Genomic DNA, 13,329 nt, shown 5'->3' with positions numbered 1-13,329 from the left:
CTTGTTATCAAAAATGTGGTCATAAGGGGTATCATGTAAAATCTGTGACTGGACTGAGGATTTTGGGACAGGGAGAACATAGCATGTTTTCTTGGATGGGGAGTCAGCAACAGATGTAGAAGTAATTTCAGATGTGCTCCAGGGGAGCATGTTGAGAATCTTGCTGTTCACATTGTATATTAATGACCTTGAATACAACATTAAAACTCACCTCAAACTTTCTGCAGACAGTGCACTTATCTACAATGAAGCACTATCTGAAAGAAGCTGCATAAATATTCAGTCAGATCTTGATAAGATTTAAACGTGGTGCAACAACTGACAATTTGATTTAAATGTCCAGAAATGCAAAATTGTGCACTTCACAAAACAAAAAAATATAGTATCCTCAAACTATAATATCAATGAGTAACAGTTGGAATCGGCCAACTCCTACAAATACCTGGGTGTAACACTTTGCAGTGATATGGAATGGAATGATCACATAGCTTCAGTCACAGATAAAGCAGGTGGTATACCTCAATTTATTGGTAGAAAGCTGAGGAAGTGCAATCACCCTACAGAGAAGACTGCTTACAAATCACTCATGTGACCCATTCTAGAATACTCATCAAGCATGTTGTTGTTTTTGTGGTCTTCAGTCCTGAGACTGGTTTGATGCAGCTCTCCATGCTACTCTATCCTGTGCAAGCCTCTTCATCTCCCAGTACCTACTGCAACCTACATCCTTCTGAATCTGCTTAGTGTATTCATCTCTTGGTCTTCCTCTATGATTTTTACCCTCCACGCTGCCCTCCAATACTAAATTGGTGATCCCTTGATGCCTCAGAACATGTCCTACCAACCAATCCCTTCTTCTCATCAAGTTGCGCCACAAACTTCTCTTCTCCCCAATCCTATTCAATTCCTCCTCGTTAGTTATGTGATCTACCCATCTAATCTTCAGCATTCTTCTGTAGCACCACATTTCGAAAGCTTCTATTCTCTTCTTGTCTAAACTATTTATTGTCCATGTTTCACTTCCATACATGGCTACACTCCATACAAATACTTGCAGAAACGACTTCCTGACCCTTAAATCTACACTCCTGTAAATTGAAATAAGAACACCGTGAATTCATTATCCCAGGAAGGGGAAACTTTATTGACACATTCCTGGGGTCAGATACATCACATGATCACACTGACAGAACCACAGGCACATAGACACAGGCAACAGAGCATGCACAATGTCGGCACTAGTACAGTGTATATCTACCTTTCGCAGCAATGCAGGCTGCTATTCTCCCATGGAGACGATCGTAGAGATGCTGGATGTAGTCCTGTGGAACGGCTTGCCATGCCATTTCCACCTGGCGACTCAGTTGGACCAGCGTTCGTGCTGGACGTGCAGACCGCGTGAGACGACGCTTCATCCAGTCCCAAACATGCTCAATGGCGGACAGATCCGGAGATCTTGCTGGCCAGGGTAGTTGACTTACACCTTCTAGAGCACGTTGGGTGGCACGGGATACATGCGGACGTGCATTGTCCTGTTGGAACAGCAAGTTCCCTTGCCGGTCTAGGAATGGTAGAACGATGGGTTCGATGACGGTTTGGATGTACCGTGCACTATTCAGTGTCCCCTCGACGATCACCAGAGGTGTACGGCCAGTGTAGGAGATCGCTCCCCACACCATGATGCCGGGTGTTGGCCCTGTGTGCCTCGGTCGTATGCAGTCCTGATTGTGGCGCTCACCTGCACGGCGCCAAACACGCATACGACCATCATTGGCACCAAGGCAGAAGCGACTCTCATTGCTGAAGACGACACGTCTCCATTCGTCCCTCCATTCACGCCTGTCGCGACACCACTGGAGGCGGGCTGCACGATGTTGGGGCGTGAGCCGAAGACGGCCTAATGGTGTGCGGGACCATAGCCCAGCTTCATGGAGACGGTTGCGAATGGTCCTCGCCGATACCCCAGGAGCAACAGTGTCCCTAATTTGCTGGGATGTGGCGGTGCGGTCCCCTACGGCACTGCGTAGGATCCTACGGTCTTGGCGTGCATCCGTGAGTCGCTGCGGTCTGGTCCCAGGTCGACGGGCACGTGCACCTTCCTCCCACCACTGGCGACAACATCGATGTACTGTGGAGACCTCACGCCCCACGTGTTGAGCAATTCGGCGGTACATCCACCCGGCCTCCCGCATGCCCACTATACGCCCTCGCTCAAAGTCCGTCAACGGCACATACGATTCACGTCCACGCTGTCGCGGCATGCTACCAGTGTTAAAGACTGCGATGGAGCTCCGTATGCCACGGCAAACTGGCTGACACTGACGGCGGCGGTGCACAAATGCTGCGCAGCTAGCGCCATTCGACGGCCAACACCGCGGTTCCTGGTGTGTCCGCTGTGCCGTGCGTGTGATCATTGCTTGTACAGCCGTCTCGCAGTGTCCGGAGCAAGTATGGTGGGTCTGACACACCGGTGTCAATGTGTTCTTTTTTCCATTTCCAGGAGTGTATATGCGATGTTAACAAATTTCTCTTCTTCAGAAACGCTTTCCTTCCCATTGCCAGTCTACATTTTATATCCTCTCTACTTCGACCATCATCAGTTATTTTGCTCCCCAAATAGCAAAACTCCTTTACTACTTTAAGTGTCTCATTTCCTAATCTAATTCCCTCAGCATCACCCGACCTAATTTGACTACATTCCATTATCCTCGTTTTGCTTTTGTTGATGTTCATCTTATATCCTCCTTTCAAGACACTGTCCATTCCGTTCAACTGCTCTTCCAAGTCCTTTGCTGTCTCTGACAGAATTACAGTGTCATCGGCGAACCTCAAAATTTTTATTTCTTCTCCCGGGATTTTGAGCATATGAGACCCATTTCATATAGGACGAACAGAGGATATTGAACGTGTGCAGAAAAGAGCAGCATGAATGGTTACAGATTTGTTTGGACTGTGGGAGAGAGTTGTAGAGATGCTGAAGAAAGTGAACTGGCAGACTCTTGAAGATAGATGTCAACTAACCCAGGAAAGCCTACTTATGAAGCTTCAAGAACTGGCTTTAAATCATGACTCTAGAAACATACTACAACCCTCTATATATCACTCCTGTTGGGACTGTGAAGACAAGATATGATAAATCAGAGCACACAAGGAGGGATTTAAACAACCATTCTTCGCACACTCATATGAGAATGGAATGGTAAAAAACCCTAATAACTCATACGGTGGGACATACCCTTTGCCATACACTTCACAATGGTTCACAGAGTATAGATATAGATTACTTGAATCCAATTTGCCACACTGATATAAAAAAGTGCACAGATCTTGTTACTTATTTGCCTAAACATCTGACTGATAGAAAATATTATGTTGTGTATCACTGATACACGCACACACACATTCACATGCCATATACAGTTTTTTCCAAATGAATAATAAATTTCTATTTTAATTCATGTGGCTGTGTGCCACCAGAAGTCCACTATATCTGACTCATAAAGAATTAATGAGAGTACCCTTAGACTGTTCGCCGATGATGCTGTAGTCTACAGGAAAGTAGTATCACATGAAAGTTGTGAACAAATCAATGAGGATTTGCAGAAAATAATGTGTGGTGTAGTGACTGGCAGTTATCTCTCAATATTAGTAAGTGTAACCTACTGCGTATAATAAGGCAAAAATCCCCATTAATGTACAAGTACAAAATAAATGATCAGTCTTTGGAAGCGGTTAACATCAGTCAAGTATCTGGGTGTGACTATCCAAAATGATCTCAAATGGAATGATCAGATTACACAAGTAACGGGAACTCTAGATTGTGGTTTATTGGTAGAATCCCGAAGTGATGCAGTCCTTCAACAAAGGAAATAGCTTACAATACGTTAGTTCATCCAGTCTTAGAGTATTGTTCATCTTTATGGGACCCTTACCAGTTGGGTCTGATTCAAGAGATTGAGAAGGTCCAAAGAAGAGCGGCAAGATTTGTGACTGGTACATTTAGCCATTGCGAGAGTGTTACAAATCTCATAGGAAGTTTGAAGTGGGACACACATGCAGATAGACGGTGCGCTAAACAGCAGGGGCTGCTCACTAAATTCCAAAATCCAATTTTCACCGAGGACGTAGAGCATATATTATTACCACCAACTTTCAAATTGTATAATGATATCATTCAAAAATAAGGGAAATAAGAGCTCGTACTGAGGCATTCAGTCATTTTCCCCTTGCGTGATCTGCGAGTGGAACAGAGGGAGGGGGGGGGGGCATATGAATCTGGTGCGAATTGTGCCCTCCGCCACACACCGCCTGGTGGCTAGCGGAGTATATATGTAGCTGCAGATAAACATTGATTGTTTGTCAAACTTTTTCTTTATTATCCTTAGTTGTGCTCTGTTTAGACACTTGGTAATGAGAACAATTCATAATTTCTTAGACTACCTGATGGGTTGAGGTGGAACTGCCTGACTAAAGTTGTGAGTAATGGGACACAAGATGGTGAAACTTCGTGTACTTGAGTTTTCGAGCTGTTGGCAAGATTATCTAGCAAGATTATCTAATGAAAGTCAGACATGTGGGAGGTATTTACAAAAATTTTATATATTAAAACAAACAGATATATTAATAGGTTACTTAATATCACTATTTTGCCACACATCCAGAAACTTCTGAACTTTGGAGTTTTGTAACAAATATCCCATTTCTGCACTATGCATGGCTTAGCAGTCTCTCATATCAGTCTTGTGTGCAATCTTCTGGAGGGGGTGGTTTATGAATACATCATGATGTACCTTCACTCATGATATGCATGATTTCAGAGATTGCACATCCTTACAGTTCACAGACCAACTTATAGAGGCCACCTGAGTCAGCCCCCTGGTGCACTCTGGTGAGTTGCCAAAGAAACAGTATTATTTAATAAATCGCAAACGAGTGCTCAGCCTATTCTGTAACCTGTATTATTGTTGTCCAGTCAATGTGTTCAATGCTATGCCCAACCTGCACTTTGTTGCATCTTACGTGTTGCTCTATAAAGTACTATGTTCCATAAATTGTGTTTGTTCTTGCTATAGGACTTTGATATCGAATGAATCTGAGAATACGCTGTGACACAACATTAGCTGAAGACAACTTTCAACATTATTTGCCGATACATCTGTTACAGTACTTTCAGTATCATGTATAACAACTCATGTATAAGTACATTCAAAATGAGCAGTCAATATAATTACAAAATTAATCAATAATGTTATCACATGGTCTTTGTAACAACATAAACATCAACAATAATGAACTTTGTAATGTTTCCACTGTAAAAAGCATCTATTCAGTGAAAAGTATGAGTACTATGAATTACTGTTATTATTCTGAAGTAAATAACTTACATTCCTACAATTATCGCAAGTCTTTATTAGTAAAAGTAATTCAGTATAATTTTACGTACAATATGTATACAACTGATGAAGGTATTAGCAGAAGTGATGGGGCTTGTACTGTTATTAATTAATATGTGCTTGATTTTCACAAACTTAAAAATCACTAACTGTAAATTCACAGAAGTTATATTTCTAATTATGTTTTCTGTGTATTGTTCTGTTATAATGTTATTTAAACATGTGGTTGAAGACATGAGTAGTCAGTGCTGCATCCGTTTTTGTGATGTCAACTATGTGCTTGTCCTGTCGCAACTTGAGTGTTGTAATAAATAGTTAAAATTACACTTTAGTGAGTTGACTTTGTTATTCAGTAGAACCTATGCTGCAAAAAAATTTTGATATTGCAAAGAAGAAATCACAGCTCATGTTTAAATGTAAAGGACATTATTTCACTGAGTTACATCACCCATAAATGACCTCCAGAAATTAAGTTAGGTATTGAAGCATACTCGTAACAGAACAGTAGTATTTCAACAGTATACCTTATGTAGATTTTAATGACAATATTATGAAAACGATGGATTGCTACTCACCATATAGTGGAGATGCTGAGTTGCAGTCAGACACAGCAAAAGGACTATTTAACAAGTAAGCTTTCAGCCAAAAGGTCTTCTTCTGACTTAGAAAATATACACACATTCATGCAAACACAATTCACCAGACATTACTACTGACAGTGATATGAGACAGTGGTTATGTGTATGTGAATTGCATTTGCATGAATGTGTATGTACGTTTTCTAATTCAGAAGGCCTTTTGGCTGTAAGCTTACTTATTTAGCAGTTCTTTAGTCGTACCTGTCTGCAACTCAGCATCTCCACTATATAGTGAGTAGCAATATGCACCCTTCATTGCAGTGTCATTATTTTATCCTGGATTTTTCATTGTTTGATGAGTAGATTTGTGTACACACATGTATGCAGTAAAGTTGCTACAGTTTATTACGTTGTCTGTGTACTCCCTTCACTTTCTGTTTTAGGATCTTTACCAGTATGTTTCGGTATAGTGATGTAAATCAAGTAGGGTGATTCAGTTTTTACTTTTAACTTCTGTATTGACAAAGCCTTCATTATTTTTGTTGAATCTGTAAACATACAGAGCCTTTCACTTTATATGTAAAAGACAACTGAAAATAGACACAAAGTCTGAAATACATCCTGTACTTTGAAAAAAAAAAAAAAATAAATAAAAAGTTGTAGTGGTGGTACTACCTTAATTTAAATATAGACTATCAAATACACCAGTGGTTCTCAAAACTGCAACACCAGGAATGACATATGTGATTGAAACAAATTTTATACCACTGATTAGGACCATAACAAAACACAAATGATTAAGGTTAAATAACTGGACAAAACCTGTGCCTTTTATTCTTGAATGCTGCAATCACAGGTTCTGGTTATTTGTCAACCATATGCTAGCTGTGTTGAATGGGTGACATGTCAAGCAAACTTGCAGATACAAGTGAAGCAGTGGTGCCAACTGCTCTTCAAATGAGGCTTGAAAATTTCCCATCACACATACCTTACAAGGTCATGATAAAATACAGTTTGTAGAAATGAGTGAAGGGAGGCAGCATGGTGAAATTCAAAGCCTCCAAAAACAGCACTGATTCATATGTATTCAATACACAGGAATCACTATAACATGTTGTATTAATGGCACTTCAAACAATGATATGTTTGTCTGCTAAGCCACTCAACAGCAAACACTTTTTTGTCCATCATTGTAGGATGTTTAAAACACGACAGGTCAGAAATCATTATGTTTGCTTTGCCATTCAGCATGTCAGTACTGGCATTCATGTGTCCAGCATAATCTGAAAAGATTGAGGTTTCTAAACAATGGTAACTTACAAAATGCAAAGATACATGTGCTCCAATTTGTGCTGTATCAGACAATGAAAAACCATCAATACAGATGCATGGTCTGTTGTGGTTGTGTGAACAAAAGATACAGTCAGCCTGAGCAGTAGTTACATTTTCATGGCCCAGTACCAGTTCAGTTCATTGCTGCATACAACTCTGTTGTATTCACCTGTTGCCATAGCAGTGTCTCGTGTATCAGTCAAAATTATATGGTGTGGTACACCCACTTATCAGAGATAAGTTCTTCTCCCCTGTTTGAACTCGCTCACATGCATTCCACTTTGTTAGATGGCTCTTCAGGCCTGACCTTTCCAGTCACACAAGCTAATGCATATTTGTGCACAATCTCTCTGCAACCTTTATCAGCTGTTGCTACTGCTCTGGTCTAAACATCCTCAGGGCAACTCTTTCTGGATACTGCAGTTTCCACTAATTTTAGTGCACACAGGAAAAAATTTATTTTACATCGAACTACAGCTGTAAGGGCAAAGGTCTACTTGAAAGGAACTTCTGCTTTAAAACGAAATAGGAAATTCATTTGAAACTTCCACCTCTTGTGATACTCCAGAATAGGAGTGATAGCAACAATGAAATGCTAACAGCAACAAAGATTTGTAATTCTGAAAAGTTAGAACTGGTAAAAAGGGCAGCTGGCATTTTAAGTATAGCAGAGATAACTGGCATGGAGAGAAGCAACTGAGGGAAGAAGGAACTAGAGAGACAGATACACAAGAGAGAGAGAGAGAGAGAGAGAGAGAGTGTGACAAAATAATACAAGTGAAAAAATGCAAAAACAAGAGCAAAAACAAAAGGATGAGGAAAAGATGAAGCAGATTACAGATTGCTTTTCTTTGGACATAATGGTTCGTTCTGGTGATGGAGCAGGAGTCTTTAGAAGTAGTGCAAGGTTTTCTGTGGATGGTGGTGACAGGGATATAAATCACATGCTGTGGGAGTGGTTAGAGAAGATCCTTCAAGGACAGCAACCATGTTGAGGAGATTCAGGGGATGAGAAGAAGCTACAACAAAGGTGTGAAGAGAACAGTGTGCTCTGTTGACAAAATTGTGGCCCAGCCCTTGCACATATTTGGTTAAGGCATTCAAGGCAATGAAAGAATTGTGTGATGAAAGATACAGTCTTTTCTTAAGGCAATAATCCTCTCAACATCATGTCACCTAGCATAACTTTGTTACTATCTGCCAGAACAGCAGATGCACAAAAGTGGCGTCAAACTTTCATTGAACTGTTTCTCAAACTATTTCACATATGCAGCATTTATTCTTACCTTTATGGACACCGAGTTCCTACACTATATGTTACACTTTGTCCTTAATCAAATTCAGTACCTACTTCATGCAGTAACACATGATTACACCTTACTATTTTGAATACTAAAAACTCTGCCCTCAGGAAAAAAAGATATTACTATTATAATTAAGCTCTAATTCTCTGATCTTTCCAAAAGATGACTTCTTGCAATAATTATTTCTGTTAGAACCTTCCACATATTGCAAATTCTCACAATCTTCCGTAGCAGAACTGAGTACATAAAAAAGACATGGAATTGTAACGGTTTAACATTGTTAACCTTACTGTATCTCATATGATGCTCAAAAATAAACTACAAATCCAGTGAACTAAAATTCAACAATCATCACCGATTTATCTACAAGAGAGCACAAATACACAGACAGCCAAAACGAATGACTTTTTGTATGCTCTATGACATTAATGCAACTCACAATTATTAAGTATGTCTCTACGACAATCATAATTAAGCAAACACTGGAGACCATACAGCTGAATCAAGACTGTACAAAGTTGGCTGCTGACAACTTGATTCAACAGTATTTGCCCCTTTTAGAAACTTCGATTTTAATCTATGACCTTCATTTTTTAATATGATACTCAGACAATGTCCCTTGAAATTCCAAATAATTCTACATCACAATATAATCTAGTCACTTTCACTGCTCTTAATTATATTAGCTAAAGGTTTTATTTTTAATATAAATAAATTTTAACATCAAATGTAATAAAAAGACAAAATAATAATATTGCAAATTTAGCTATTGTATTTAAAGAGATATGTATATAATCAGCATGAAGTTATCATTTGTTGTTTACTAAAGGCACTTAAAACCAAATGTGTGTCATTTTATCATTCAACATATATTTCAGCAAAAGAAAAATCTATGTTTCTCTTAACAATGGCATCCTTCGCATAGTCCCCCTGTCAATTCCTCTTTCTGCTAACACATTCAGAAAGTCCTGGCAGTGTGTACATCAGTATGGAACTCAGATCATCTTTTTGTTCAGTGTAAGCTATTTACCAGCCGTAATGTAATATTGGTCATAACCATTTGTTCTCTGCTCTGTGAGATGGTTCTTGTTACCTCAGCTTTTGAAGTCAATCACTTCTTCCTTCAGGTTCTTTTGCAGTCAATCGCTGCTTCCTTCAGGTTGTTTACTTATGTCAAATAAAAGGCTGCCTAGGATATAGTCATCTTTCACTTCCTTCTCTTCTGCTCCTCTCTATACACCCTATGATGGTATTTACAGTTCTGTCATACTTTCTCTATAAGAAACTTTTCTAATTCCTTTTAATACATTCAATTTCATCCAGTAATTGCTTCTTTGTTCCTACTCTCCTCAACACCTCTGTTTGTCACTTTGTTTCCCCATTTTATTTTTTCAGTTGTCTACTATGGCTACATTTCGCAAGTCTTCAACTACTTGGTACCTTTTTTTCTCATGATTCAACTTTCTGCACAGGGCTGTAAAACACTTCAGACACTTCAGTAATTTTTGCTTTAATCCCATTTCAGCACTGCTACAGAAAATCCTCCTCTTCTTAAAAGTTGCTGATTTTTCCATTACTATTCCCTGTGCTGCAAGGTCAGAATCATGCTACAATGGTTTAAGGAGGAAGATAGTGAACTCACGTTGATGTCTTGACCACCAAATTTGCCTGATATGAACCCAATTAACTCTTCTGGGCTGTTATTCGGGTACCATCACCATGCCCACAAATCATCTGCCAATATTTATGAGAATTTCACGAGGTGTGTGTAGACATGTTATGCCACGTATCTCCACAACTTACCAAGGACTTGCTGAATTCATGCCACACAGAGTCATTCCTACATTGTGTTCCAAAGGTAGGCCAACACAATATTAACCAAATGGTCATAATGTTTTCATCCATCAGTGCCTGTATGTAATCTTTAGGTACAAAATATAACATTATCTTGGCAGCATGAAAAATGAAGCTGACAGTTTTATGCTCATTGCATTTTCTGTCACACTGTTTCTTTGTCAATGAGATCATCAATGGAGTCAGGAAATCCTCTGGAAATCCCTTAGAGTCATCTTATATTTCTTCACTCAAGCACTTCAGTATTTCACCTGGGGTCATATATGTTCTTATTTTTTTTACTTTTCATTTGTCGGTATTAAGTTTGTAACAAAGTAAAATGAAGGAACCTCCAAAGCCAAACAGTATGTTATAACTTTTCTGTAACTTAGTTAACAATTAATTGTTGTTTAATGATGTTAAAAAAGTTTCTAATTTTTTTAGTAGTAGTAATAGTAGTAATAATAACAGACAAAGAACAAGTTATAAAGCACAATATGTATCAGTAATAACGACTTATAAATTACTTGCAAAACTAAAATAGTACTTACATCATTCTCTAACAAATTGTGCATTCCAATTTGAGCAAGTTGGAGTGATTCAGCAAATTTTTCTTCTGACATCTTTATTTCCTCATCTGTAATGTGAGACCCTATAGAGTAAGGATGAGTTGAAAATAAAAAAAACAATATTTCAATAGTTTTCTCATATTAATAAACAGAAGTAAAGAAATTGAATAATAAAACAGAAGCAATGAAGTGACTTATTGGTAGTTATATTACAGGTTCTTTCTCTACTTATACATCATTCAACATAACTGGAACACACTTTAGCTAACAGCGTTTTTATTCATATGAAGCATAATGCTATATAAAGATTAACAAATCATTGCATTTTCAGACTGCAAGCATTAATGCTCCTGCACAAATACAAACCTAAATCAGGCATGCCAGATTCCTTACCACTGTTTTTAGGACTCTTAATTACTGGCCATCATCAACACTTTGTTCAGTGACAACTAACTGACCAAACTTGTCTGTAACACAAATAGAATGGAATCCCCATTGGGAAGTATAGGATTATTCATAGTATGCAAAGCATGCATGGCAAGACGAAACAATCGTATACATTTACAATGTAGGTAATAAGTAACTCATGAAGCGGAGAGTCTTAAAATTGAGAGACTAGCGTTTATGAGGATTCATATCTTATGGTTTCTCTAACGGCATTTCCTGTTCCACTGTTTCTAATTAAATCATAATAGCATATCATAAATCATAATGCCCAGATGTTAATGGAACATTATTCAAATTTCTGCTCCAGTATTTTACAAACCAATAAATAAATGTCATTCTCATGAAAAGCAAGAATCAGGGCATCAAAAACAATAATGCACAGCACTCACTCATATCTCAGACTTTTGTATCTTGAGATCTCGCCACAGAACACTAATGGCAAAATGGGAAATGAGAAAGAAAGGATTACAGGTGTAGGAAAGTTACGAAAAATCATTAATCACTTAGGATACCAACTAAAAAAAAAACAATAAAAATAAAATGAAAGATGTAATGTACATGCTAGTCAGTGAACAAAATTATTTAAGAAAAAACTGATTCAAGTTACACGACAGTCAATAGCAGACAGAAGACAAGTGCCTGGCCAAAGGTTGGTGGGAATAAACGAAAGCTTTTTTTTTGTAGGGGGGAGGTAACAATGTTACTAATAATACCAGGATAAACCTATTTAAAGACAAGGTGGAAATGACAAATCTCAGGTCTCCATATTTTGCTGCAATGATCTTTGAAGCAATAGCAATTCTGAGCCAGACAACCCACTTCAGAATAAAACTTTGACTACTTATAATGATAAACTGAGCTGACAGAGTTATTTGTGAAGTGCAACCAGGGTTAGAAGTAAATGCAAATGATAAACCATACATATACTTCAATAGAACTGAAAAAGAAAATAGTAAAAGAAAAGAGAAAAGGGGACTATAAAAAAAAATAAAAACAGAAAAAGAGAAAATAAATACGAGAAAATAGGTGTAGGAGAGATTGGAACACAGGGAGAAAAGTAATTGAGTGTACACACATGCAAATGAAGCAGATAGCTGATACGAGGTCCAGGAAATAGAGGTAAAAGGCGAGATGGAAACGAAGGGAAAAAAAAGAGGGGAAATTAGCATGGAGAAGAATTCTGTAATTTAAAATCAGTTGGATGGTAAGGTTTGATTGTAGCCATAGTTATAATTGTTAAGAAACTACTGCTAATGGAAAGAAAGAACAAAATACATTGCATGCACTCACAATATGATTCAGTTAATCCCTATTTCAAATATAAAAAAGAGAAAAGATAGCCAGTTCCCATGTAACTGAACCCTTGAGCAGAAGACAGGAACATAAACAAGATTAGTTAGGCTGCAGAGGGGGGGAGGGGGAGAGAGACAGAGAGAGGGAGGGGGGAGAGGAAGAGAGAGAGAGAGACAGAGAGAGGGAGGGGGGAGAGGAAGAGAGAGAGAGAGAGAGAGAGAGAGAGAGAGAGAGAGAGAGAGAGAGGTCAATTTGAAGAATGATGCTATCCAAAAGTGAATCTACAAGCTCTAAATCTTGTGTAAGTGCCTGTGTGCTGTTCCCAAAGCTCAACTATATAGTGAGTTGTTATCTGTACATTTCCTATTGTTTAAATGGTCACAAGACATACTCTGAGATACCTCTCAGGATGTGGGTGCTTCTTCATAGTTGAACCACACAAAGTAATGATGTTTCAAAAACACAGAAGCTGCATCTGGAATATATTGGTGCCTGATCATCCTTAAGCATACATCAGAGTTACTTATGTGTTCCATAGATCATATTCATGATGAAAGCTGTGCTGTGGAAAAAACTACTT

At 38.5% G+C, this 13,329-nt stretch overlaps 1 protein-coding gene across 30 annotated transcripts in view; it reads right to left on the bottom strand.

The window, feature by feature from the left end:
• LOC126281877 (endophilin-A) overlaps window positions 1-13,329 on the bottom strand; it is a 720,509-nt gene that overhangs the window by 79,434 nt on the left and 627,746 nt on the right. For 17 of the 30 annotated variants that reach the window (XM_049981167.1, XM_049981169.1, XM_049981172.1 and 14 more), the window contains one exon: window positions 10,992-11,092. In XM_049981167.1, the coding sequence (XP_049837124.1) occupies window positions 10,992-11,092 (101 nt within the window). The remainder of the gene's footprint in view (window positions 1-10,991; window positions 11,093-13,329) is intronic. The other 13 variants (XM_049981181.1, XM_049981175.1, XM_049981164.1 and 10 more) reach the window with 1 other exon arrangement.

Source organism: Schistocerca gregaria, chromosome 7 (assembly GCF_023897955.1).
Source record: "Schistocerca gregaria isolate iqSchGreg1 chromosome 7, iqSchGreg1.2, whole genome shotgun sequence".
NCBI lineage: Eukaryota > Metazoa > Arthropoda > Insecta > Orthoptera > Acrididae > Schistocerca > Schistocerca gregaria.
The sequence above is the reverse complement of the archived record's forward strand: the minus strand, read 5'-3'. Positions and strand labels throughout refer to the sequence as shown.